This window comes from Papio anubis, chromosome 7 (genome assembly GCF_008728515.1).
Source record: "Papio anubis isolate 15944 chromosome 7, Panubis1.0, whole genome shotgun sequence".
NCBI lineage: Eukaryota > Metazoa > Chordata > Mammalia > Primates > Cercopithecidae > Papio > Papio anubis.
Window position 1 is genome coordinate 37546566 of NC_044982.1, and position 25465 is coordinate 37572030.

The window sequence follows — 25465 nt, forward strand, 5'->3', positions numbered from 1 at the left end:
CCTGCTATTTATCTGATTTTATGCTGCTCTGCTGCTTGCCTCTCAAGATCAGGTTTCATGGGTAGACAAATGTCAAGAGCCATGTGAATCTCAATGGAGCCTGTTTTTACTTTGTTAGTGTGTGTGTGTATGTGTGTGTTTGTTTTGAGACAGAATCTCACTCTGTCGCCAGGCTGGAGTGCCGTGGTGCAATCTCTACTCACTGCAACCTCCGCCTCCCGGGTTCAAGTGATTCTTCTGCCTCAGCCTCCCAAGTAGCTGATACTACAGGTGCGCACCACCACGCCCAGCTAATTTTTTAAATTTTTAGTAGAGACTGGGTTTCACCATGTTGGCCAGGATGATCTCGATCTCTTGACCTCATGATCTGTGTGCCTCGGCCTCCCAAAGTGCTGGGATTACAGGCATGAGCCACTGCACCAGGCCTGTTAGTTTCGTTTTAAAAATGTTTTAAGTCAGTGTTTTTCAAACTGCTTCTTATGATCTATTACATTGTTCATTCAACAGCTGATTATCAAATGCCTATTGTCTGGCACTGTTTAAGCATGAGATACACAAAGAAAAGATATAAAAGCTAATCATCTAGTGGGAAAAGACAAACAGGAAACAAAATAAATATGTAAAAATACATGGTATATAAGATGGTGATTGATGCAGTAGAGGAAAATGAAGTGGATCAGGGAGGAAGCATTGGAGAAGTTGTATTTCTGCATAAGGTGTCAGGAAAGGCCTAACTGAGGATACTTGAATAAAGAGCTAATGAATGAACCATGCTCAGACCTAGGGAGGAACATTCTAGGCTGCAGGATCTGTAAGTACTACAGCTCTGCAGCAGAAGCATGCCTGGCATGTTCTAGGAGCAGTTAAGAGGCACCATGTGGTTGAAGTTGAATAAGGTCCTAGGAGGTGGGGTCAGAGACATAAAGGATGAGGGTAGGGGGTATTGTCTAGGGCCTTGCTGGCATTGTAAGGAATTTGGTTTTTACTCTAGTTGAAATGGGGAGCCACTGGAGGGTTTTCAGCAAAGGAATGATAGGATTAGATTCATGGTTCAGCATCTCCTCTGCCTGCTTTGTTAAGGATAAACTGAAGCATGGGCCAAAATGAAAGCAGAGACAAGCAGGAAGCTCTTTCAATAATCCAGTGGGTGGCCAGGCATGGTGGCTCATGCCTGAAATCCCAGCACTTTGGGAGACTGAGGCGGGCAGATCACTTGAGGTCAGTAGAGTTCAAGACCAGCTTGGTCAACATGGCAAAATGCTATCTTTACTAAAAATACAAAAATTAGCTAGGCATGGTGGTGCCGCCTGTAATCCCAGCTACTCGGGAGGCTGAGACAGGACAGTCACTTGAACCCGGGAGGCAGAACTTGCAGTGAGCCAAGATTGCACCATTGCACTCCAGCCTGGGCGACAAAGTGAGACCCTGTCTCCAAAAATAATAATGATAATAATCCAGTGGGTGATGAAATCAATTTAGGTGGTCACAAGTACTTCTTAAATAAAAAGTACACAATAGAGGCCAGGCATGGTGGCTCACACCTGTAATCCTGGCACTTTGGGAGACCGAGGCAGGCAGATCACGAGGTCAGGAGATCGAGACCATCCTAACACGGTGAAACCCCCTCTCTAATAAAAATACAAAACAATTAGCCGGGCGTGGTGGCTGGCACCTGTAGTCCCAGCTACTCGGGAGGCTGAGGCAGGAGAATGGCGTGAACCCAGGAGGTGGAGCTTGCAGTGAGCCGAGATCGCACCACTGCACTCCAGCCTGGGCGACAGAGCAAGACTCTGTCTCAAAAAAAAAAAGAAAGTGCATTGCATATAGTAGCTGCTAAGTATTGTTTAATGAATTTATGCTAAATTAATGTGGGTGTAGGAGAATACAGTATAAAATGTACTTATTATGAAAGGTTACTATAAAAAATTTTTAAAGCTGTTGTTCTGAGGCATTCATATTATTGCCAACTAGAGGTGATTTTGGTTTTTGGACATGTTCTCAATGAGTGGCTCCTGTATGAAACAAGCTGTTTTCCTGTAATCGTGTCTCATCAGTCAGCAGGTGGAGGGAAGGAGTCTTTCCTTGACCTTTCTCTCTTCTCTTGTTTTCGATTGTTTTTATAAGAGTTCTTTTTAGAAAGTACCAAATCATAATTTTTGTTTTCAGACTCTCTTCTGCTTAGGAATTTTTTCCAGACTTTTCTTCTTTCCTCTTCAGCATTCCTGTAGCTTTGTGGCCTTGTCACCTAATACTCAGTGCACCCACCCCAACTTCTTGTCTTGCCATCACAGACTGTCCATTTACCTGCATATCTTCCTACTCCCTCCTTCTGCACTGTTACTGTTGCTGTAGCCACTGCCATCTCAGTGTCCCTCCTTCCCCTTGCTTTTTTCCTTCTTGCCAACCACTGTTCATTGAACTCTTCCCAGTTTTATGCACTGTGAGGTCAGGGCTGATACTACGTAAGATGAAGATTAAATGGCTGTTTATGAAAATCGTTATTTCACCAGCTTTTGGGTAGAGAGGGGTTTTGAATAAACCAGGCCATCTGATAAATGACGAAATGTTGAGTCCCTTATTTTGTGGAAAGTCATGATAATAAATCTGTTATTATACTGCTTCTTAATTCACTTTGAGATCTTGGTTGGTTCTGTGGGGCTTTTGGAACCTGTGGGCCAAAAAAGTTGAAGCGTTCTGGGCTCTAGAACACTTCTTCTCTGGGCACGTTCCTGTTCTGGAAGATGATGATTAGAAACACTGCAAGGCCCACCATCCATGTGTGCTTCTGAAAGGGCTGGATACGCCATTTGATTATATAAAGATTTCTTTACAGGAATTTAGTCAAGCTTTTCTGCCAACTTCAGTCAAATTTCTGGAGATTCAAAAAGTATACTGAATTCATCTATATATCAAGCCAGAGAAGCCTAGCAGTGAATCATGTTCTGGGGAAGATAAACATGTTTATTCACAGATCGCAATGTGTCTTTCTTAGGCTAGTTGTCTGACAGTTCTGGGTCTCTAGAGAAGTTTCAGTCTTGGGACTGAGGAGTGCATTAGGAAAACAAAAGAGAAAGCCCAGGTTTTTCATCCCCCTTCCAACTCACATAAAATAAATGGTTAAGGGATTACTGGGGCTCTAAGCATACTTGAATGCGACCAGTGTGGACTGTGACTCCCAGAACTTGCTCACTCTTTACCTAGTTCTAGTATCTTCTAGGATTTATCATATTCTATGGGTTGTGTTATAGGAAATACAAAACATCCCATATTCCTTATAGGTCATCCTGTCTTAAATCAGAAACTGGTGGGGAGAGACTTTCTCCCATAGAAAAGACCTTGGTTTTCCCTCTCTGCTTGTGGTATGACACCAGCTCTGATGTCTGTGAGTTAGGACAGTAGTGCCTTGACTCCAAGCATTCCACCGGTCTTATAGAACTTTTACATGCAAACAATGAGGAAATTCATGCCAGTGGCCTTTGGAAAATCTTGTTGGCACCACCAGGTGTACCGTATGGATTAATCATGGATTTATAGTAATCTAGGTCCACAGAGCCTGATCTTGGAAGCTTTTTCAATTCCCTGTGTTGTGCTAGAAGTGATACTCTCAATCACTTTCCCTGGAAACAGCCTTGGCCTGTTTCTCTTGTGTTCCAAGTCTTGCCTTGGTCAAGGACTTTTTTAAATGTTCTTTTTACCCCACCAGAGCAATAAAGAAGTCCAATTGAGTGGACTTAAAAAAAAAAAAAAAAAAAACCAACCCCGCAGGAGAGAGCTTGTGAGGAACGTTTTCCTGATGTTCTGAGGCGTTCTTGCTTTTTGCCCTGGGTCTTTTGGATCACCTTGGATCACCTTCTACCCTGTTCTTGTTGTGTTTTATAGCAAATCCTTGGATGAAGATAGGTTGGGATAGATGTATTTCATTAATTTTTCTTATAAAGATATTTTTATTTGAACTCGTTGTTAACATGTTTTGCTAGTTCTTGCGATATATTGCTCATCTCATTTGAATGTATTGGTAGCCACTTCTCTGAAGGAGTAGAGACAGTGGCATTTTCATTATCAAGATAAGTGTCCAGAAAGCAAGTCAGGATTGAGGCATTCTTGTTTGTATAGAGGCACCCCTATTTCTTTAAGAGAAAATGAGAAATTAATTCTTCAGGGAATGTGTTGAGGACAGGAATAGAACTCCAATCTGAAAAGGAATTGGAGATCCTTCTGCAAACAGACATGATAATAATCCAGTGGGTGATGAAATCAATTTAGATGGTCACAAGTACTTCTTAAATAAAAAGTACACAATAGAGGCCAGGCACGGTGGCTCACACCTGTAATCCCGGCACTTTGGGAGACCGAGGCAGGCAGATCACGAGGTCAGGAGATCGAGACCATCCTGACTAACACGGTGAAAAAGTGCCTTATGATATGGTTAGCTTTTCATTGACTTTGATAATTTATCTTTTGTCCACCTTGTTTTCTCTCCACCCCCAACCCCACAAATTCCAAAATGGAATCATGTTTCTCACAGTGTGGTTTGAAAGTCACCTGTATTACAATTAACTAGTGTTGCTGGTAAAATTCAGATACCTGGGCCCACTTTCCAGATTGAATTAGAATATTGTGGGGGGCAGGGGGTGGGAATCCTGAGAATCTACGTTCTTTAAAGTCCTTGATGATTTTTCATGCATCTTACACTTGAAGCCAGAATCTTTGACATCATCTTTGTATCTTGACTATGAGGGCAAACTGCTTCCAAGCTCTGCCTTTCTAGCAAACCAGATCATCCTTATCATTCTCACCAGGAGTGGCCAGCTGCAGACCCCTGCTGATAAATTACAGCAGGTAATGTATGATAATGTAATGATAATGTAACTTACTTTCTGGATTTCAGGTGTCATTCCATCCCTCTGGAAGGAATGGAATTTTGTGACAAAACATGAAGTTTTCAGTGTTGGTGGCTGCTGCTCTTTAAATAGCACCCCTGAACAATCTAGGAGCAAGATTCCTCTGTACTTTCTTTGTGTGAGAGGTTAGAGTTCCCTGCCCAGAAGCATAGGCAAGAGAAAAGTTAGTTACTATCCTGGAGCCCACAACCTAATTCCTGTAGTGTAATCAGACTGCAGATGGTGGGTCAGGGAGCTTGGGTGGGGTTGGGATGGTCCATATGCCATCCTGGGCAGACTCCTCTACAGGCCTGACTAGACTGGGCAGAGGAAGTTCCTGATAACAGATGGAATGGGTATTTGCCAGAGGCTCTAGCTTTCCTCTCAAGGATGCCTGAGCTGCTGCAAACCCCTGCTGCTATGGCTGGTGAGGCTGGCCAAGTCTCTTTCTGTTGACTCTTGTTTCCACCCCCAACTCCTAGTCAGTCCTACAAATGCTGGTTTATTTGCACACTCCATGCTGATTTTGGATTGAAAGCCTCTCATTGTTTTTGAGTTCAGTGTTTAGATAACACCACATGCCTATCGCAGCCAGGGTACCCTGTAAAGGAAATGCCTGGTCTCTAACAGTCCTGTCATTCATTTTATGTATGCGAGTGAGTGTGGTCTGTGTTTTGGACCATTATAAGAGCATTTCTCTGCAGGGATTACTACTTGGGGCCTGCAGGGATACGGGGCCCCTCCTTGATGTCTGGAATTCTAGGGGTGGTTTTCTAAGTCTTCCCTCTTTCCTTTCATTCCAATCCTAAAAGGGTTACAGGTTGTTTTGCCCAAGGCTTGTTTCCACACATAGCTGCAGTACCAGAGCATTCCTTCCTTTGGTGAGAAGACTGCTTTGGGGGACACAGGACTGACTGGGGCTGGTGTTGGTACAGGCTGTTTTTGTGACCAAGCTAGGTTGGCAGCTGCCTCTGTGGTTTCAGGGCTTCCCTTCCCATAGGATAGGATAGCTCTTTTCTTGTCCACTTAATTTTCCCCACCATTCTCTTGGCAAAAAAAGAAAATATGTTATCTTCATTCAGTATTAACTTTCTTCTGGTAATATATAGCTCTTTTTTCATTTGGTACAATGCAATTAAAACTTCTTTAAAATAAATCTGTTAGGCTCTAATTTAGTTGTCTTGAGGCCCTTTTCAGGTCTGTGATTCTCTAGAATTTATAAACTTTTTTCTCTAAATCTACTGGGATCACTACCTATCCATGACAGTAATGTCTGCATGAGACAGAGTGAGTTCTAATGTGGCACTTGTTCTACAGTGTCTCCAACATATATACTTAACTTCACTTTCCTACCAGTAATTCAGTGCTCCAAAAATTAACCCAAAATACAAAAGAAAACTTGGTTTTGACATGGACTATGAGCATTCATCCCTCTGTAATAAAATAGTGATCCTGACTGCCTGAAAGATCGCACTTAGCACTCCCCACAACCTTTAAAAGTTAGTACTGTATATACTTGTTAATGTTCATGGCCATCCTGGTTCACTGTAATATTAAAAGTACGTTCTGAGTCATCAAAAGAAATTATTTAGAACTATACTGTTTGAAACTTTTTTAAAAATGTGAATCTTATGAAACTATGGAAGAATATTAGGTGAACCAGAACATAGTACTCTTTAGTGAAGCTAGATAAATGAAGTTCTATGTATTAACCAAAGTATGTTTTAACGCTACATATCAATTTGTGGGGAATTGTAAGGAAAACAAGTCATTTTCCTTTTCTAATTGTTGCACTCCTTGCTCTGCATTTAAATTTAAGAATTGTCTTTAATACTTATTCTCTAATCATGCTATATAGAATATAAAAATTCTCCATGAACAGATTAAAAATTCAAAATAAAGTAATAAAATGATTATGATTGAAAAATTATCCATTATAAACAATAAAGTTTCTATTGTTCATTTTTTTTAGACAGGGTCTTGTTCTCTCACCCAGGCTGGAGTGCAGTGGCGTGACCATGGCTCACTGCAGCTTCAGCCCCCTAGGCTCAAGTGACACTCCCTCCTCAGCCTCCTGAGCAGCTGGGACTACAGGCACATGCCACCATGCCTGGCTAATTTTTTTATTTTTTTGTAGAGACAAAGTCTCATTATGTTGCCAGGGCTGGTCTCAAACTCTTGGGCTCAAGTGATCCTCCTGCCTCAGACTCCCAAAGTGCTGGGATTATAGGCATGAACCACTGTACCCAGCCTATTGTTTTTGCTGATGGTTCTTGTATCTCTAATATGAAGGATGAATATATTGCTTAAACACCATCCGTGACTACCCAGTTAGAGTGGATGCAACCCACTTCTCAGGGTCTTGACGACTATGTTTTCAGTTGTGCAGTTAGCTTGGGTAAACAAAGTCATTATTTTAATATGTCTCTTCTTTCAAGATGTTTGTTATCCTTTTCTTGTAAATTTACTGGTAATTCATCTTTTGGAGACTGAGAAAGAGAACTGACAATTGAAGTAAATTGTTTTAAAGTAACCAAGGAAGCGTTGCTACCCTCATTTTTCTAGCCACTGCATAGAAATATCCTTTTGCTGAAATTCAGCTGTACAAGCTTGACAGGAGGTCCTAGGCAAATGTGTTTTTCAGATTCTTGTCTGGTCTATCTCATGCCTGATTTCTGTGCCTTGTGCCTTCCAGTTCTCTCCTGCGCTATGGTGGAAACCTGTCCCTCCAAAGTGCCATGAGTGTACGATTCAACAGCAACGGGACGCAGCTCTTGGCCCTGAGGCGGCGCCTGCCCCCTGTGCTCTATGACATCCATTCCCGCCTACCTGTGTTTCAGTTTGACAATCAGGGTTACTTCAATTCATGCACCATGAAAAGCTGCTGTTTTGCAGGAGATCGTGACCAGGTAAGTGCTGTCTGCCTCCTGCATCTCACACTCATGCTTTTCTCTCTGATTGTTCTTTCTATACTAGTCTTTATTTCTCATTAGCATTATGTCAGGTAGAAACAATTAAGGGGAAATAGTGAGTGCCTGACTTAATAATAGTGAAGTGTTCTGACTTAATAATAGTGAGTTTCTTCATCAAGGCTGCCACTGGGTATATACAAGGCACACACCATAAACCAAGGCTGGCCACGATATGGTTCTGAGCCACCTAGCTCTGCCAAGTTTGTGAACAGATTTTAAGATTCTAAGAATGTGCCATTTCAGAAGAAAGGAGGGAATCCATGGAAAATTAGCCTGCTGGGGAGAGAGACATTAAAAAAAAGAAACCAATAAAACACAATGATGAATGAAACACCCTAAGTACCATCCAAAAGACATGTATCTTGAATGGCCTCTTGGGATGGCATCTTTTTGTTGGATGAAATGGGGTAAGCAGCTTTGTTTGAGAGGGAGCCAGATGCTGACTCTTTTTCTTTTTACTGCCAGCATCACAACTGGAAATGGAGAGCCCAAGCTGTGAGTTTCCAGCCTTTTCTGAGTCTCACTAGGAATGGAGATGCTGATGTTGACTTAAAGCTGGCAGCTTAAGAATACACTTGGCATTCTTGCACCTTTCTGTCTTGGCCATAGAAGTTCTGAATTGTCAGTGACCAGTTGGGCTGGTCTGGGTCACAAGCCAAGGAAAGACAAATGCGAAGAAAGACAAATCTAAGGAAAGGTTGATCAAATAAACAAACAGGATTTTTTATTCTCAAGCACAACAAATCTTATTGCTACTTCACGTATAGATTGGGAAAAAGAAAAACCTTAGTCTCTTGCTAATGCTTAGTGTTCTCATCTTTGGGTCAATGAACTATGTCAAATTTTGAGTTAACAATTCTTATATGTTGTACCCCACCTCTTTAGAGCTATTTTTGGCATAAAAGAAATATAAAAGAGGCATAAAAGAAAAATTTCTTTGAGAAACTGGCAAAACCGTGCTTTTTGAAGTAAAAGCTAGGATTTTTCTCCCTAGATGGGGGTTGCTGGAGTCTTCCTAATGTCATAGTTTAAGGATTAGTAGATGTAGTAGGAACCGAATAAATGCCTGTCTTGCGTGTAGATAGATGAGAATGTTCTTTTAAGTTTTCTGAACTAGAGATTTCCCCTCTTTATATAAATAGAGACCATATATCCAAATTCAGAATTTATACTCATGTTGGAGTCTTAGGGCCTACTTAGCTGAGATCCATACTGGAGACCACTGGGTGGCCTCACTGATGTCTCCTTGGGGAGGCCACAGTACCTGAATGACTTAATTTGTATATGCCTGTATGGCACTGCAGGGAATTTGTTTCTTGGGTGGGAAGAAACAGTTTCTAGAGGCGATCAGACTCACGATAGAACAGATATGCAGAATGGTTGATTTAGCTTTGTCTGGCTGTGGAAATGACAATCACATCTCTCCCTCTCTTCCTTTTTTCCTTCCTTCTTCTTTGCTTTTGTTGATTTTCCATATTTTATCAACAACTTATGCATGTAATTCTTGTTTTGTTGAATAATAGAACATGCAGTGAAGATGATATTCATAGTTTATTAGGCTTTATTTCCAAAAACTAGAGGCTGAGGGAAAGGTGATTTTCTTCAGGTTGTATTTAGCAGCCAAAGCCTGTCTTCATGGACCTTAGAAGACCCAGAACAAAGACCTCTAGCCAACATGTAAGCACCTAGACCATGGTTTCCCATCCTTATCATTGTTAACATTTTGGCTAGATAGTTCTTTGTTGTGTGGGGCTGTCCTATGCATTACGAGATGGTTAGCAGTATCACTAGCCTGTCTCTACTAGATGCCAGTAATATCATCCTAAGTTATCCTCCAGGCAACCAAAAATGTCTCCGGACATTGTCCCCTGGGGGGAAAATTGCCCCTGGTTGAGAACCTGTGATCTGGATTATAATTACCTATTTTGCTCAGAGGCATTGGGGCAGGTATTGTCATAGGCAGAGCCACAGAAGGTATTTTGTGATAGTTCTAGGTATATACATCAAATATATCATTGTTTCTGCCTTTCAGTTTATATATAATCATAAAAATATTGAATGGCTTTTGATTTTTCTCTATTTAGATTTGACTAATTTATTATTTGTGACTTATGTCCTGTGGGAAGAGTTTATGGGTATTTTATTCTCTCTGACAAACAAGACTTCTTTTTGGCTGGGGTAAGTGGTTTTTCTTGAAAGAAGATGCGAAGTCATTGAATCTAACTTTGGATCAGTTAACAGAGTTAAAGTCTTAAAAGTCTGTTCATATTCCCAAAATAGTTAGAGGTATATAAAATACAGAGATTTGTGCTTGGCTTTTTTGTTGACTCCTTAGGGACTAAGAAATGTGGCTAATTCATCATTGTCTTGTCTCCAAATCCTGGCACACAGTGAGAACACAATAAAAATTTGTTGAAGTAAATATTGAATACTTTTGTCAATGTGTGGTATTTAGCTTTGTGGGCCTAAGTCTTCTCTAACTGTAAATCAGGATTGATAAGTATGATTTTTCCTGTTCAACTTCCAGGGGCCTGGAAAGATGGATGAATTAAATAATTCATCCAATTAGGAGGATGAATTAAATAATGGATTTATAGTGAAACTAATCTGCTGAACTTATAGTTTTTTCAAGTGTTGAACAAGAGGTCAGTCTTACTGTCCCAGTCCTAGAACATGTCTCAAAGGTGATTTTTAGACTCTGACTTTCCACACTCAGGGATAAGGCAGCAGTTGTCACAGTTACAGTATGACCTGCAGGACTGACATGTATATTGTTTGATGAGTCTAGACAGAATCTTGTTTTCTGCTTTCAATTTCCAAAGCCTGCCTTTTCCTTATATTGGGCTTTATATTTGACCTCATTCCTGTATGCTCTGAGAACACCCACAGCCTGAGGCTCTGTGTTCTGGAACTCTTCATTTAGTCATAGGCTGGGTAACCATCCCAGACAGGAATCTGAGAATTTCCATAATAGGAATGAACGTGGATAAGAAAAGCAGTAAGAGATCCTATTTATCTGAGACAGTCATCTGGCTTTTAATTATGAGATTATTCAGTCCATACAGATGGACACAGATATTGTTCAGAGTATGTGTACTTCTTTTTAAACTACCATTAGTCTCAAAATAAAATTAATGTTTCAAGAAATTAGACTTGTGGAATAAAGTGTGAAATATCTGGGCCTCCTTTGTGTCTCCCTAATGCTCACTGCCACCCCTGTAGATGAATTCTAATTATAGAGCTATTAGAGATCATATTGTACAAACCTTTTCTTTTACAGATGAGTAAACTGAGTCTCAGAGAGGTCACAAGTCACAACACATGTAAGTTTGTAGGCAAACCAGGGCTAGAACCCAGATTTTTGGGCTCTCAGTAGAGACCCCTTTTCGCTGTACAAATGATCACAACTTGTTGCAGACAGGAGCAAGACAGGCAGCAAAAAATAAGTGAATTGGGCTGGGAGTAAACATTAAAGAGTGGCGGGGACTATGGAGAGCCCACATCCCATCTAAATGGGTCAACTTCTACATAGCTTTAGCCCATTGTTGCCAGGGTTTCTGATTTTTTTCAAGAGAAGACAGAAATAAGGATTTTTACGTGAGGTCTCTTGGTTTTAAAATATTACAACAAATTCATGCTTTATTGTATAGATGAAACAAATCTGTACACCATACCTATTCTGCTGTAGATCCACCAGTTTGAAACCTTTGTGCTTCATTCAGCAAGACATTTTTTCTCATGTTTAGTGCCATGGACTGTCACTAACTCACCGAGACAAGTTCCTTTTTCCTGCTTCCTACCGAAGGCTTCCTAACTTCATGTCTTTTTTCTCGCTCCATCTTTTAAATTATGAGAGCATATATTTACTGAGCATTTACTGTGTGCCTGATGCTCTGATAGATACATTCACATAACATTGCCAGATGGTACCCTCTTTGAGATTTGCACTCAAAGCCCTGTATACAATCTGTCTTCCCCCCCTTTTGGCTACAAATACATAGTTTGTTTCTTTCTAGTGTATTATAATTATTCAAGTTTGATAACTTCTAGCATCAGATCAGGTGACCATAGTGACATCAAGTTGGCTGGGTATCCACAGAAGCAATTAGCCTTAACTAAAGGCTTACATTTTTTTATTTTATTTTATTTTATTTTTTTAAAGCAAGCCTACCTTCTAGTCTTGCAATATAGTGGGAAATCTTGCAGTAAAACAGCATTCCTTTCCTTGGAGGCTGCCTGAGCCCAAAGGTGGTTCTTGCTTTCACTTCCTACTTGGATTTTTGTTTTGTTTTCTCCTGGAAGCCTGACTGGGTACATTCTGTCTTCTAAGCTTCATACACTTCTCTACATACTCAGTGAGCCAGTCTCTTAATAGGGTTAAAAAAGAATGCCAGTGTTCTACCTGCTGGCTTTTCTGGCATGCACGTATAAGACAGCACTTGGCTGTTGTTCCTTCTCTTTCACAATTCCTTAAATGGCTCTTGTCCTAGATTGTGAGTCCAGTAGAATGGCTGAGGCTTCTGGTAGGCAAGTCTTTCAGGCTAGCAGGCTTGTTTGCCTGGAAATGGACAGTTTGATCATTTAAAATATTTCTTGCTTTAGTCTCATATGATGCCTGGTCTAATAGTCCCTACATCTTGCTGAAAGTAGGATGTACACGAAAGGAGAAAGTATAGTAAGATTTTCTTGAAATGACTGAGCACTGGAGTACCTGAGCACTAGGATCTCTTATACTGATCTTTTGAACTTGATAGATGGCAAGGCCCCAAAAATCGTGATCATGAAATCATCTTGTCCCATCCCCTGGAGGAAAGAGCTGACTTGTACCCTATGAGTCCAACAAAACGGTCTTGGATAAATGGCCTCCCTCAGACATTACATCACCACTCAACCTCTCTGTGTTGATATTATACGGGTATAGCCGAGGTGTGGAATGCACCAGTAAGTACTCTCTAGGCCAGAGAGGCCCTGTAAAGTTATAACTTTGCCTTTTTTTTTTTTTTTAATAACTCCATGCACCCCTGATTAAGCCCACTTTTGGGCCTGGCATGCCATATGTTCTCCTTTATCTGAGATAAAGATATACTTTTAATGAGGGAAATTCAACCCTTGGTTTCTATCCTTTGATTTGTTGTGATTTTAGGCTACTCTTTTTTTTTTTTTTTTCATCTCCTTGCCATTTATATCTTACATATTTTTAGCCCTTTAACTTGTAAAACATGTTCACGTCCACTGTTATATTTTTTGTTGTTGTTGTTTGTTTGTTTTTAGACGGAATCTTGCTCTGTCACCCAGACTGGAGTGCAGTGGCTCCACCTAGGCTCACCGCAACCTCCGCCTCCCAGGTTCAAGCAATTGTCGTGCCTCAGCCTCCGGAGTAAATGGAATTACAGGCACACGCCACCATGCCTGGCTCATTTTTTGTGTTTTTAGTAGAAACGGGGTTTCACCATGTTGGCCAGACTGGTCTCGAACTCCTGACCTCAAGTGATCCACCCGCCTCAGCCTCCCAAAGTGCTGGGACTACAGGCATGAACCACAACACCCGGCCCACTATTATATTTGAATGCTCCCAGCAACCTTCGGGTGCAATTGGACAGGTTTTATCCTCACATGAAACTGAGGCCGACAGTAGTGTGAAACGGCAAATTGAATTGTTAGCAAAACCAGGACTAGACTCAGTTTCTTGTTTTTGACTGTACCCTCTTGCTCATAGGCATGCTGCCCGCTGTGTTATAGAGATCAAGCAATGATATGATCTGGTGAGGAAGAACTGAACACAGAATGTGGCAGAAGAATTCCTTGTATGTCTTGTTTAGAGAGTGAATGTTTTAGGAAACTTTTTTTGAGGAAGAGGGCAGACTTTCTGTTTTGTAAAGAGAAGGTAGAGGGAATATAACTTTTTTTTAAAAGGTGCAAAAATAATTAAAACAGTAACATACATTTGTGTGTATGAGGGAGGGATATTTAAAATTAAAATATTATATCGTCACAAGAAAGACCAGATATTCCTTACTCTGCCCTTGGGCAACCAAGAAAATTAAAGCCTGTTTTATATCCCAAAAATAAAAGAGAAACTTGATAGAAGTAACAGTGCTCAGTGCTTGCAACCAAAGTCAATTTATACTCTTGTTAGATGAGTCCAAATTCTAAAGGCTACAAAAATCCTATTAAATCAAGGGGGGAAAAGAATCATTTTAGGACAAAGTTATTCAAGATGAAAGAAAGGCATATCTTCAGTGAGAGAACTGCCTACTGTTGGATACTTTCTTGCTAATGTGTTTAAAGATTTTGGACTTCTCAACTTTCTTGGTTTTCTGGTAGCCAAATCCACCACTGCCTACTCGCTTTTTCTGCTCGCCTTCATTGCTGTTGACATTCAGATCAGCAAAGGGAGGCACCTTGAAACCAAATGATAGAGTAACTTGAGGCAAATTGAAGTTATTAACATTAAAGATCTGTTTCAGAGAATGGGAATCATAGGCTTGTATGTATGATTTTTATGTTTCCTGGGCTGACTTGTGAAGAAAGTAGTTCTTTTCAAGCTGAGACTGAATGTCAGAAATTTTAGACCAGGAAAAGTCAAATTCACTTGACGGAACCTTGGATTGTTTCAAGTAGTGAAGAAAACCCAATTCTTCTGGGTGCAAAATGAGCAAGGCATGCCCTCTCCCATTTAGGCCTCTGGCTGTTCTACCCACATGGTGAGTATTATTCCTTAGGGTCATCCAGAGGGTCATACTGAACAATCCAATCGACTTCAGTAATGTCCAGTCCTCTTGCTGTCACATCTGTACACAATAGTGTTCCTGAATCTGCATTGCAGAACTGGAAGAATGTGGTTGTATGCTTATTTTGCTTTTGCTTTCCATGAATGGCCAAGATGGGCAAATCAATGTAGTTCAGCAACTCATAGTGGTATTTCACGGACATACAAGATGAAAAGAAGGCCATCAGCTTATTTTTTTTGGTTCTTCTTAAGGAATATAAAGAGCAGAAGGAATCTCTTTTCAGAAGGACAAACAACATATCCCTGCCCAAGACCATCCACTGTTGCATTAGCTGTGTTATCAACACCAACATACAATGGCTCCTTTTTCAGAGAAATCCTTGCCAGGCATTCAACTTTTTGAGTTTGGGTGGCAGAAATAAGCATCGTCTGTCTACGTGTTGGCAAAAGTTTAATAATTTGCTTTAATTCCTCTTCAAACTCAACATCCAAGATATGATCAGCTTCATCGATGACCAGACACTTCAGATTTTTATACATAAACCCTGGGATATTCTGCATATGGTCCAGCAGATGGCCTGGTGTGACCACAAGGATGTTGATCCTGTTAGCAAGTTTCTATGCTTCAGCAGGTCTGTTACTGCCACCCATTATCAGCCCATAGGTATGCACGTGGTGAGTCATTAGCTCCTTAAGAACACCAAAAGTTGGCATGGCTAGTTCTCTAGTAGATGAGAGAATAGGGACCCCCGTTCCATTCCTGGGCATGAACTTAAATTTAACAATGAGTTCAGCTGCAGGGATGAGAAAAGCCGGGGGTTTACCACTGACGGTTTTTGTAGCTGCAAGAAGATCCATGCCTTCCAGAAGTGGTCTGATACTTTTATGCTGAATTTCAGTCATATTTGTAAAACCCATTTCTTTTATTGCCTTCAGAGTATTTTCATTGACAAGATTACATAGAGAAGCAAATGAAGTATCCTCAAAAGCTCCTGTCAGTCCCAGGGGCAGACTGGGCACCTCACTGTCATCTTCATCATTATCTGGCTTCTCCACATTATTTTCTGTTTCTTTAGGAGTCTTGGCACTTTCTTCTTCAGATTCCCCTTTGTTTTCAGTTTTTGCTTTTTTTGTATCCGGTCCAGCATTATTCACCATTTTTCTCTTTTTCTTTTTTGATTCTGAATTAGGAGACTGCATTGCTGCTTCTCCATTGGTTAATACAGTGGATTTCAGGGGAGATGTTTTAACTTTTATATTTTCCACTGCTTCTTGAGACACGTCTCCATTTTGAGCATCTGATAAGCCCACGTTCATAGAATGTTTTGATTTTTTAACCTTTCCACCTCCCATTGTTTCTTCAGACACATCTCTAATTTGAGTTTCTGACAGGGTCAGATTTGAGGCCCCCTGAAACTTTAGGTTCCGCTGCCGCAATTTGAAGTTCCGCTTCTCGATCTTCTTGCGTAGGAGTTTCATCGGCAGGTGAGACATGCTGTCCAAGTAGTGTCTAGACCATGGTGCTACACAGTACAGCTACTCAGTTCCAGAATACAACTTTATTAAATCAGCCGTTTATAACTCTTTTTGAATCCTGTACCTTTTTGAAACTCTAAAAGCTATAAACAGTCATCTCTGAAAAATGTACACATCTACATTGTTTTCCATATAATAATAAAGTGTTTATGGAACTCTTGAAACCTAGAGGCTCAGGTATTATCAATCCTGGATTAAGATTTTACCTTTGGGTTATGTTGTCTTTTAGTCCGTTTACTGATGCAACTTTAGAACTTAGAAGCTTAAAAGGTTTTGGACTATATGAGGCCTGCTAGGTATGGTCTGGTTTATAATCGTTCAGGAACACAAGGTGACCTGGATTCTTCTTAGGAACAAGTGGAATTGATGTGATCTGGTGACAGGACATGGCAGTTCTTTAATGCATGGCTCCTGGCTAAGAGTCTGGGCCCCACTAGGAAATCCTTGGTAGATGTTAATGAAGAGGAACAGAGTATAACCTGTCTCATCCTCCTTAGAGATTTTACTTTTAGTAGAAGAGCTTTGCCTCTTTTTGAGGTATCTTCAAGCTTTGGAGAAAAAAGAAAATAATGTTACTTCCTCAGAATGCTGGGACACCTTTTCTTGAATGAAGAGTATAAATACTCATATATGGACTGAAGTGAGTGCTACCATCTCCTCACTCCCCAGTCCTCACATACAAAAACTGAAGCCCATGGAAGGGGGCTAATGGTTAATGGCCCCTCATCTTGCTCAGGTTTCCAAAATGGTTGGCCAAATAAAGATTCATGTTTCTGGTCACTTTGTTATAACCACCTGTTGGTAATTTACAGCATTTTTTTCCTTTTCTGTTGATTATTTGACTGTTATTGGCTGCCTTTATGGAATATTCCTTTATTAATAGAATTTTTTCTACACAGAACCCATAAAGGTTGGTTATTTTAATAAACTGAAAGATTCCAGAAGCCTAATGGAGCTGAAATGGCAAATGGCTCAAAGCAGCAAGAATAATGTAACTTCACATGCAAAAATAGTGTTAAGCTTATGGGTATGCATATTTGTATGCTTTTATTGGGAGGCAATGAAATTTCTCTTACCACAAATAAAATAAATCTATGGCTTTGCCCGTTTCCAAAGAAAATTTGCTCTGATTGCTTTGTATTTGTGGCAAGCACTGGTTATAAATGGTATGATCAAAGGTATATTATATGCCAATTAGCAAACCTTTTTCTGGAAATAGTCATCTAGAGAGCATATCACAGAGTTTTCAGTCACATTGTTTTTCCCCTTCTGACAGAAGGTCAGGGGAAAATAAGAACTATGTTTGATTTAAATTTAAATAGCAGTCTCTGTGATGTTACTGATCCAGGCTAGCGAGCCATCTGGTTTTTCTGTCCTAGTCAATACAGCTAATTAGACAGGCATGCCATTTACTGGAGAATAATTAATCAATTACTATGGAAGGAGCCTTTGGAGAGAACTGGGTAAATTGATCAGTACTCAATGAATAGTAACTGATTGATATGTTTCCTTCGTCATCAACAGATGTTGGAGAAGATCAAATCCTGTGTAAGCATGCACCACAAACACACACATACACACAAATACACACACACACACATTTTCTATAAAGGTCAATGGATTGACAGAGGACATTTGGGTCAGTGAGACAGTGACAGATACCAATCAGTAATCTTTTTCAATGTTGTTCTTCGTAGTGGTCGTGATGGTGGTTCCTTCCTGAAATCTATTGAGAGGGGGTTGTTGATCTGTTCCTATGCTTGAGCAAGTTAGTATCTCCATACTGACAGTGGATTGGATGAAACCCCACCATGCACTGGCCTCAGGTTAACCCTACTTAAAATGTCTAGATCAGTAAACATTCAGATCAGTAAATAGCTTGCCCTCTTGGACCACAGAATGAATGAAAAGTGAGGTGAATCAGAATGTGGCCAACTTTTAACCTTTGTGGCCAGCTGGGAAGGATTAGGGATAATGTGTGTCCACACAACAACTCACGTTCATTTTAGCATTGATATTTCCCGCCTTACCCACAAAACCAAACAAAAATTAAATATATCTTCCACTCTGATCTAATTATAGTCTGTGGATCTCCTACTTCCCCCTCAACTCAGGGTGTTTTCGGAAATGGAGACTTTATTGCCTAGATAATGAAGTATCTAAAACATTCTTTCTTCCTCTTGGAGCCCCGCCCTGTTCTTCTCAATAGAATATAAGATAAAAGGCTCTGTGAAGTGAGTTTCGTTTTTTTGTTTTTTATTTTCTCTTATATTCTTTTAAATCTTATTATTTATTTTTTCCTCTTACATTTGTTATTGCCTTTTTTTTTTTTTTTTAAGCACAGAAGCAGAACATGAAGTGAGTTTTTAATTTGTGGTTTCCCCCTCAATGTTTAGAATGATGTTAAAAAAATAACTTAGAGAAGGCAATGAATTCTTCATATTCATGTCCCCATTTGGCCACAAACTTCTTATCACCTTATTTAGTTTTTGCCTTTCCAAAGTTGAATAGTAATTTTTAGTTTTTTTCACAGTAGTGTATGAAATATGAACGTTGGTTGTGAAGTCATAAAAAATATGAAACATAGGAATTTGGGGTAACCAATTTTTCTATTAAGTTTCTATAGCTTGCCTATTTATATAGAAGTGTCTGCTGCTGAGCCTTTCTGTTATCTAGGCCAGAAGCACTTTACTCCAGGTCAGCTTCAGACCCCAAACACCAGATTTCCTGGGTGAGAATGAGCAGGTACTGTTTGAAATTAGATCATCAAGATAAAGAAAAGACAGAGAGAAAAACCTGTGCCTCCAATTTCACCTCTTGAGGTGAAGTCCAGTTTTCTGGTTAATTGAAATAATTACTGTGTTTCTTAAGTTTTAATATAATGAAGTACTTTGGGTTTGTTTCTTTTGGTAGTGAAGCAGTGCCATGGGCACTGTTTGATCTTTGTTTTCTTGCTTATATTTCCTTGTATCCTTCAGCAAATATTTGTAAGATGGCCCACCTAGACCTGCAGTGTCCTGGTGGTCCTTTTAAGCACTAACCATCAGCAAGGCCCCACTCGGTGGCCCTAGCCAGCCTGAGTCCGGGAGGGGATGACCCTTTCAACATAGCTTTAGAAGACAGGAATGTTTCTAGCTGCTCTTATGATAGTAAATGTATCTCTGTACTCAGCTAACTTGAAATAATCTTTATTTCCACAAAACTTAAAAAAAAAAAGACAAAAGAGCTCTTAATGGCTACCTTATATTTTAAAATAGCCAGAACTCTGTCCGCTCTCCTGGAATACTCTTCTCCCAGATATCCACATAACTTGCTCCCTCATTTCCTTCAAGGCTCTATTCAAAATACCATTTTATCAAAGAGGCCTTCTGTGACCACCCTCTGTAAAACGGAAACTAACACACCAACCCCCAGCACCCCCTATATGCGCTAACCTGCTGTTTAATTTTTCTCTATAATACTTGTCACCACTGGATACATTATATATGTTTTTTTGTGTTTAACTTTTTTTGCTCTCCCCGTATTATATATGTCTATAATATTTTCCCCCTCCCATCAATAGAATGTAAGCTTCATGAGACAGGAACAGGGTCTCTTTTGATCAACTCTGCCTTCCCTTCCCTGGAACAATGCCTAACATGTATTAGACATTCAATAAATATTTGTTTAATGAATAAAGGAATGACCTCACTTTTATTTCTGTCCTTATAGTCAGCAGTACCCAGGCAGCCAACTTTTAATGCTAGAAGGCATCCAGCAGACAACTGTGAAATGCCATAATGAATTCCGCAGGACAGTTTTGTGATTCCAGAGTGTGTGAACACTTAAATGCCCTCACTAGATGGCAGTGAGGCAAGACGCGCCCCCTTAAAAATCATCCCGAGCTGTTCTCTTGTGGTGGGTGGAAGAACAGTTCCAAGAGGAAGAGAGGTCAGGAGTTGCCTTTATCCCTAAGAGGAAGCCTGTACATTTTATGCATTTTCTGCATATTTTAGGAGCTGTCATATTAAACCCAACAGGCCTTAACTCTGGGAGAGTTTTCTTCCTTCTAAGGCAGTCTTCTGAGTCAGCATTCTGTCTGGGAATCCCGTTTTCCCTTCTCATGGCTTTGTCCTGGTGAATAGCTGAACAACTAGGAAAGCGCTGATGCTTCACAATGAAATAGTAAAACCCCTGATAAGCCCACTGGGCTCAATCTTTTTAAATACTATTTTTTGTTTGTTTAGTTTGCAGTGGTATGGGGGGCAGGGTAGCAGGAATTCCACATGAAGTTCATAGCCTCTTTTAAACACGTAACAGGTAACAGGAAATGGTGGCGCCCGCCTGTAGTCCCAGCCGCTGGGGAGGCTGAGGCATGAGAATCGCTTGAATCCGGGAGGTGAAGGTTGCAGTGAGCTGAGGTTGCACCACTGTACTCCAGCCTGGGCGGCAGAAACTCTGTCTCCAAAAAAAAAAAGTGTACATTAAATATATACATTTACATTGTTGTGTAACCATCACCACCATCCATCTCTAGAACTTCTTCATCTCAAACTGAAACTCTGTGCCCACTAAAAATCAACTCCCCATTTCCCCTCCCACTAGGCCCTGTCAACCACCTTTCTACTTTGTGTCTGAATTTTCATGACTACTGTGGTAGGATCATATAGTATTTGTCTTTTTGTGACTGGCTTATTTCGGTTAGCATGATGTGATGTCCTCAGAGTTGATCCATGTTGTAGCATGTGTCTGAATATCCTTCCTTGTTAAGGCTGAATGATGTTGATGGACACATAGGGGATGATTCCACCTCTTGGCCGTTGTAAACAGTGCTGCTATGAACATAGGTTGCAAGTATCTCTAATCTTGTTTTCAGTACTTTTGGATGTATACCCAGAATTGGAATTGCTGGATCATATGATAATTCTATCTTTGATTTTGGGGGGAACTATTTTGTGGGTCTTTGTTTTGTTTTTGATAGTAACCATTCTAATGGATATGAGGTGGTATCTCATTGTTTTGATTTGCATTTCCCTAATGATCAGTGATGTTGAACATCTTTTCATGTGCTTATTGGCCATTTGTATATGGCCATGTTCTACTTCTTTGGAGAAATGTCTATTCAAGTCCTTGGCCCATTTTTTAAATCATGTTTTTTCGTTGTTGTTGTTGTTTAGGAAGCTTTTAAATTAAAGTTTAACAAGATGAGCCTTATGAGTTTCCTTGTCTTGAGCATGTTTGTGGAGTGACTTATGAAATCACTTGGGCTAGCAGCTTAGGGACTTTTTGGGTCTAATCCAGCTTCCAACATTCCTTCACAGAGTAATCATAGAATCTTAGAATTAAATGAGCCTCACAGAGCCACCAGTCCAGTTCTCTCCTTTTGCAGATAAAGAAACTGAGCCTACTGCTTTTTCCACTGTGCCCTTATTACCTAATCCCTATAGACAGCATTTTCTTCATCTTTAAGCCTACCTGTCTTTGCCTTTTTTCTCATGTTCCTACAAGTGTTTTGAAGGCTAGAAAATTGATTTTAAATGATTGCACAGTATTTAGTAATTTATGTTAGGTAGGAGGTTGTGTGTATGTTGGACTTATACTTTTTGGGGATTGTTTGATGTCGTTTTCAAGTATGATATTTTCTTTAGAAAACTCTAGACCTGGCCAGGCACTGTAGCCTATGCCTATAATCCCGACACATTGGGAGGCTGAGGCAGGAGGATCACTTGAGCCCAGAAGTTTGAGACCAGCCTGGGCAATGAAAGTGAGACCCCTGTCTCCACAAAATATTAGCTGGGTGTGGTGGTGCCTGCCTGTAGTCCCAGCTACTCTGGAGGCTAAGACAGGACAATCATTTGAGCCTAGGAGGTCGAGGCTGCAATGAGCAATGATTGTGCCACTGCACTCCAGCCTGGGTGACAGAGCGAGACCCTGTCTCATAAATAAATAAATGAATAAATAGGCTACGTGTCGTGGTGCGTGCCTGTTATCCATCTACTGGGGAGGCTGAGGCGGGAGGATCACTTGAGCCCAGGAAGTGGAGACTGCAGTGAGCCATGATCATACTACTGCACTCTAGCATGGGCAACACAACAAGACGCTGTCACATACACACACACACAAAAGGAAAACAGTAGACCGTTCTTTTTCAGGGAAATGAGCAGATGGGGGCAAAAGACAGGAAGAAGTAATGCTGACCTCAGCTTAAAGTAAAACACTTATGTTAATCTTTGGAAATAAATGAACTCTCAGAATTACTCTCTGGTTGCTATTAGACAATGTTAGAGAATGCTTTTATGAGTTCACATTAGAGTAGATCTGGTACAGTGTCCTTTTTGAGATCAAGCAGTTTGGAGCTGCCACATAAAAGACCACTGCTTATGCCCAGGCACTAATTCATGGCTATGTTGGTGATGGCTTCCTGCTCAAAGGTATCAGCTGGCAGTAGAGAAGTTCAGGATACTTGGCCTTATGTAAAAGATCTCTGGGAAGCTCCTAGTTTTTACATTCTGCATTAAAATTTTTTTAAATTGTGGTAAAATATACATAACATGAGATTTACCATTAGAAATCCACAGCTCAGTGGCATTAAGTACAATCACATTGCTGTGCAGCCGTCACCACTATCCACCTTCAGAACTTCTTCATCATCCCAGACTGAAACTCCCCAACAAACAATAACTCTTTATTCTCCCTCCTCCCAGCCCCTGGCAACCACTTGCTCTTTCTGTGAATTTTACTACTCTCAGTGCCTCATATAAGTGGAGTCATACAGTATCTGTCTTTTTGTTTCTGCCTTATTTCATTTAGTATAATGTCATGGTTTATCCCTGTTGTAGCATGTGTCAGAATTTCCTTCCTTTTAAAGGCTGAATAATATTCCATTGTATGTATTACCACATTTTGTTTATCCATTCGTCTCTCAGTAGATCCTTGGGTTGTTTCCACCTTTTAGCTATTATGAATAATGCTGCTATGAAAATGGGTATACAGATATCTCTTAGAGTCCCGGCTTTCAATTCTTGGATATATACCTAGGATTGTAATTGCTGCATCATATGGTAGTTCTATATTTAACTTGTTGAGGAATTGCCATATTGTTTTCTACAGTAGCTGCACTTACTCATTCCCACCAGCAATGCACAAGAGTTCCCACTTTCTCCACATCCTTGCCAATACTTGTCTTTTTTTTTTTTTTTTGGTAATAGTCATCCTAATGGGTGTGAAATAGTATTTCATTGTGGTTTTGATTTGCATTTTTCTAATTATTAGTGATGTTGAGCATCTTTTCATGTACTTACTAGCCATTTGTATATTTCTTTGGAGAACTGTCTAATTTGCACCTTTTTGAATTAGGTCATTTTTTTGTTGTTGCTGAGTTTAGCTAACATGCCTTTTGATTTGCAGGTATTTTTAAGAGGGTGTTTACTGTGTGGTGCCCTATAAATATATGCCCATTTATGTTGTTTATTTAAAGGAAATCTCTGTACAGATAGATATATTAAAAATCAATATGTTTAGGCCAATTGTGGTGACTCACACCTGTAATCCCAGCACTTTGGGAGGCTAAGGTGGGCGGATCACCTGAGGTCAGGAGTTTGAGACCAGCCTGGCCAACATGGTGAAACCCCATCTTTACTGAAAAATACAAAAAATTAGCTGGGCGTGGTGGCACGCACCTGTAGTCCCAGCTACTCGGGAAGTTGAGGCAGGAGAATCACTTGAGCCCAGGAGTCAGAGGTTGCAGTGAGCCGAGATTGCACCACTGCATTCCAGTCTGGACAACAGAGCAAGACTCCATCTCAAAAAAAATTAATATGTTTATTATTATATTATATATTGTATTTATTCTATGTTATATAATGTTATCTATATATTTTTTTGTTCCAACAGTATATCCTTTCAGGCTCTGATGACTTCAACCTGTACATGTGGAGAATTCCTGCAGATCCAGAAGCAGGTGAGTATATCCTTCACATGAACATACTGCTATTGCTGGCTCTGTTGACCTTTGATATGCTGTGCCCTGAGGGGACAGATCTTTAGCAGTAGAGGACAACACTTCTCTTCTGACATAAGCTGTGACCAAAGGAAATTTAAAAATAAAAATTATAAACCAGATTAAACTATATCCCTCAGACATAGCTTTATCTGACATAAATGATGCTTAGATTTTTTTTTTCCTCCTAAGAACCTTTCTTCAGACTTCATAGATCTCCTTTATGTCCTTTATTTCCAATCTCCTCCTATTTCAAACCTGGATTTTTTTTTTTTTTTTTTTTTGAGATGGAGTTTCTCTCTTGTTGCCCAAGCCAGAGTGCATTGGTGGTATCTCGGCTCACTGCAACCTCTGCCTCCCAGATTCAAGTGATTCTCCTGCCTCAGCCTCCTGAGCAGCTGGGATTACAGGCACACGCCACCACACTGGCTAATTTTTTGTATTTTTAGTAGAAACAGGGTTTCACCATGTTGGCTAGGCTGGTCTCGAACTCCTGACCTCAGATGATCTCCCCTCCTCAGCCTCCCAAAGTGTTGGAATTACAGGCGTGAGCCACCACGCCCAGCCCACACCTGGAATGTTTTTGTCTTGCTTTTACGTGCTTTGCTTGTATTATCCATCTTCATATTCTTGCTTATTACTCTACAAACAGTTGGTAAGGCTCTTTCTTTCCTTTGTCCTCCCTGGTCATGTTAACTAAAGGGAGGCTTTCTCTGTTGATGGACAGGTATGTTCCCTGGGGCTTTGTTGACCCAGGATGTCAGAGAAATTAGGAAGAAATATTTCTACATTTTTTTGTAGTTGTATTCTGAAAAAAGCCTACAGCTTTCCATAAATTTGTATTTAAGCCATCTGAGCTTTCAAAAGTGTGGATCATACCTCTTCGTTCTTTTTACTTACTGTTTTTTTTCTTTTTTTTACCTTTTTTTTCTTAGGATGGTTTGTTTCTTAATCTTCATTCTTGATAATAGTGTCTTCATGTGCTCAATGAGTGTTACCTAATGGTAGAAAAATGTCTGTTTTTAATACTCAAACAGCTCAATATAGCCATCTGTTCCAGGTGATACATGACATTAAGCTGAAAAAAGGCCTTTAGGAAAATTAGAGGACTATGCCCAGTATATTACACAAAGCATGTCTATAGTAGTGCTCAGAGTTTAGGGAAGTTCTTGGCTGTTGCTGAATTAACAATATTCTTACCAAATATCTGCCTTTCAAAACCTGTTGAGGCCCACTTTTGGCATAACTCAACATTTGCTGCGGTCTAGTTACTAAAGAAGTTACAAAAGGGCTTTTCCCCTTCTAGAATTTAGAAAGCATGAGTGAAATAGCTTACCTTTGAAGCACAAGCAAATGGAACAGCCAGTAG

At 40.2% G+C, this 25465-nt stretch overlaps 1 protein-coding gene and 1 pseudogene across 7 annotated transcripts in view; one reads left to right on the forward strand and one right to left on the reverse strand.

The window, feature by feature from the left end:
- The window catches only part of DCAF5 (DDB1 and CUL4 associated factor 5), a 108396-nt gene that overhangs the window by 56305 nt on the left and 26626 nt on the right, over window positions 1-25465 (forward strand). For 5 of the 6 annotated variants that reach the window (XM_009211814.2, XM_003901967.3, XM_017961272.3 and 2 more), the window contains exons 6-7: window positions 7576-7789; window positions 23991-24057. In XM_009211814.2, the coding sequence (XP_009210078.1) occupies window positions 7576-7789; window positions 23991-24057 (281 nt within the window). Of the gene's footprint in view, window positions 1-7575; window positions 7790-8317; window positions 10275-23990; window positions 24058-25465 lie in introns of those variants that run through there. The other variant, XM_009211818.4, reaches the window with a different exon arrangement.
- LOC101006887 lies at window positions 13716-16123 on the reverse strand (annotated as a pseudogene). Its single transcript, XR_161332.5, has one exon. The product of XR_161332.5 is annotated as an ATP-dependent RNA helicase DDX18 pseudogene (transcript).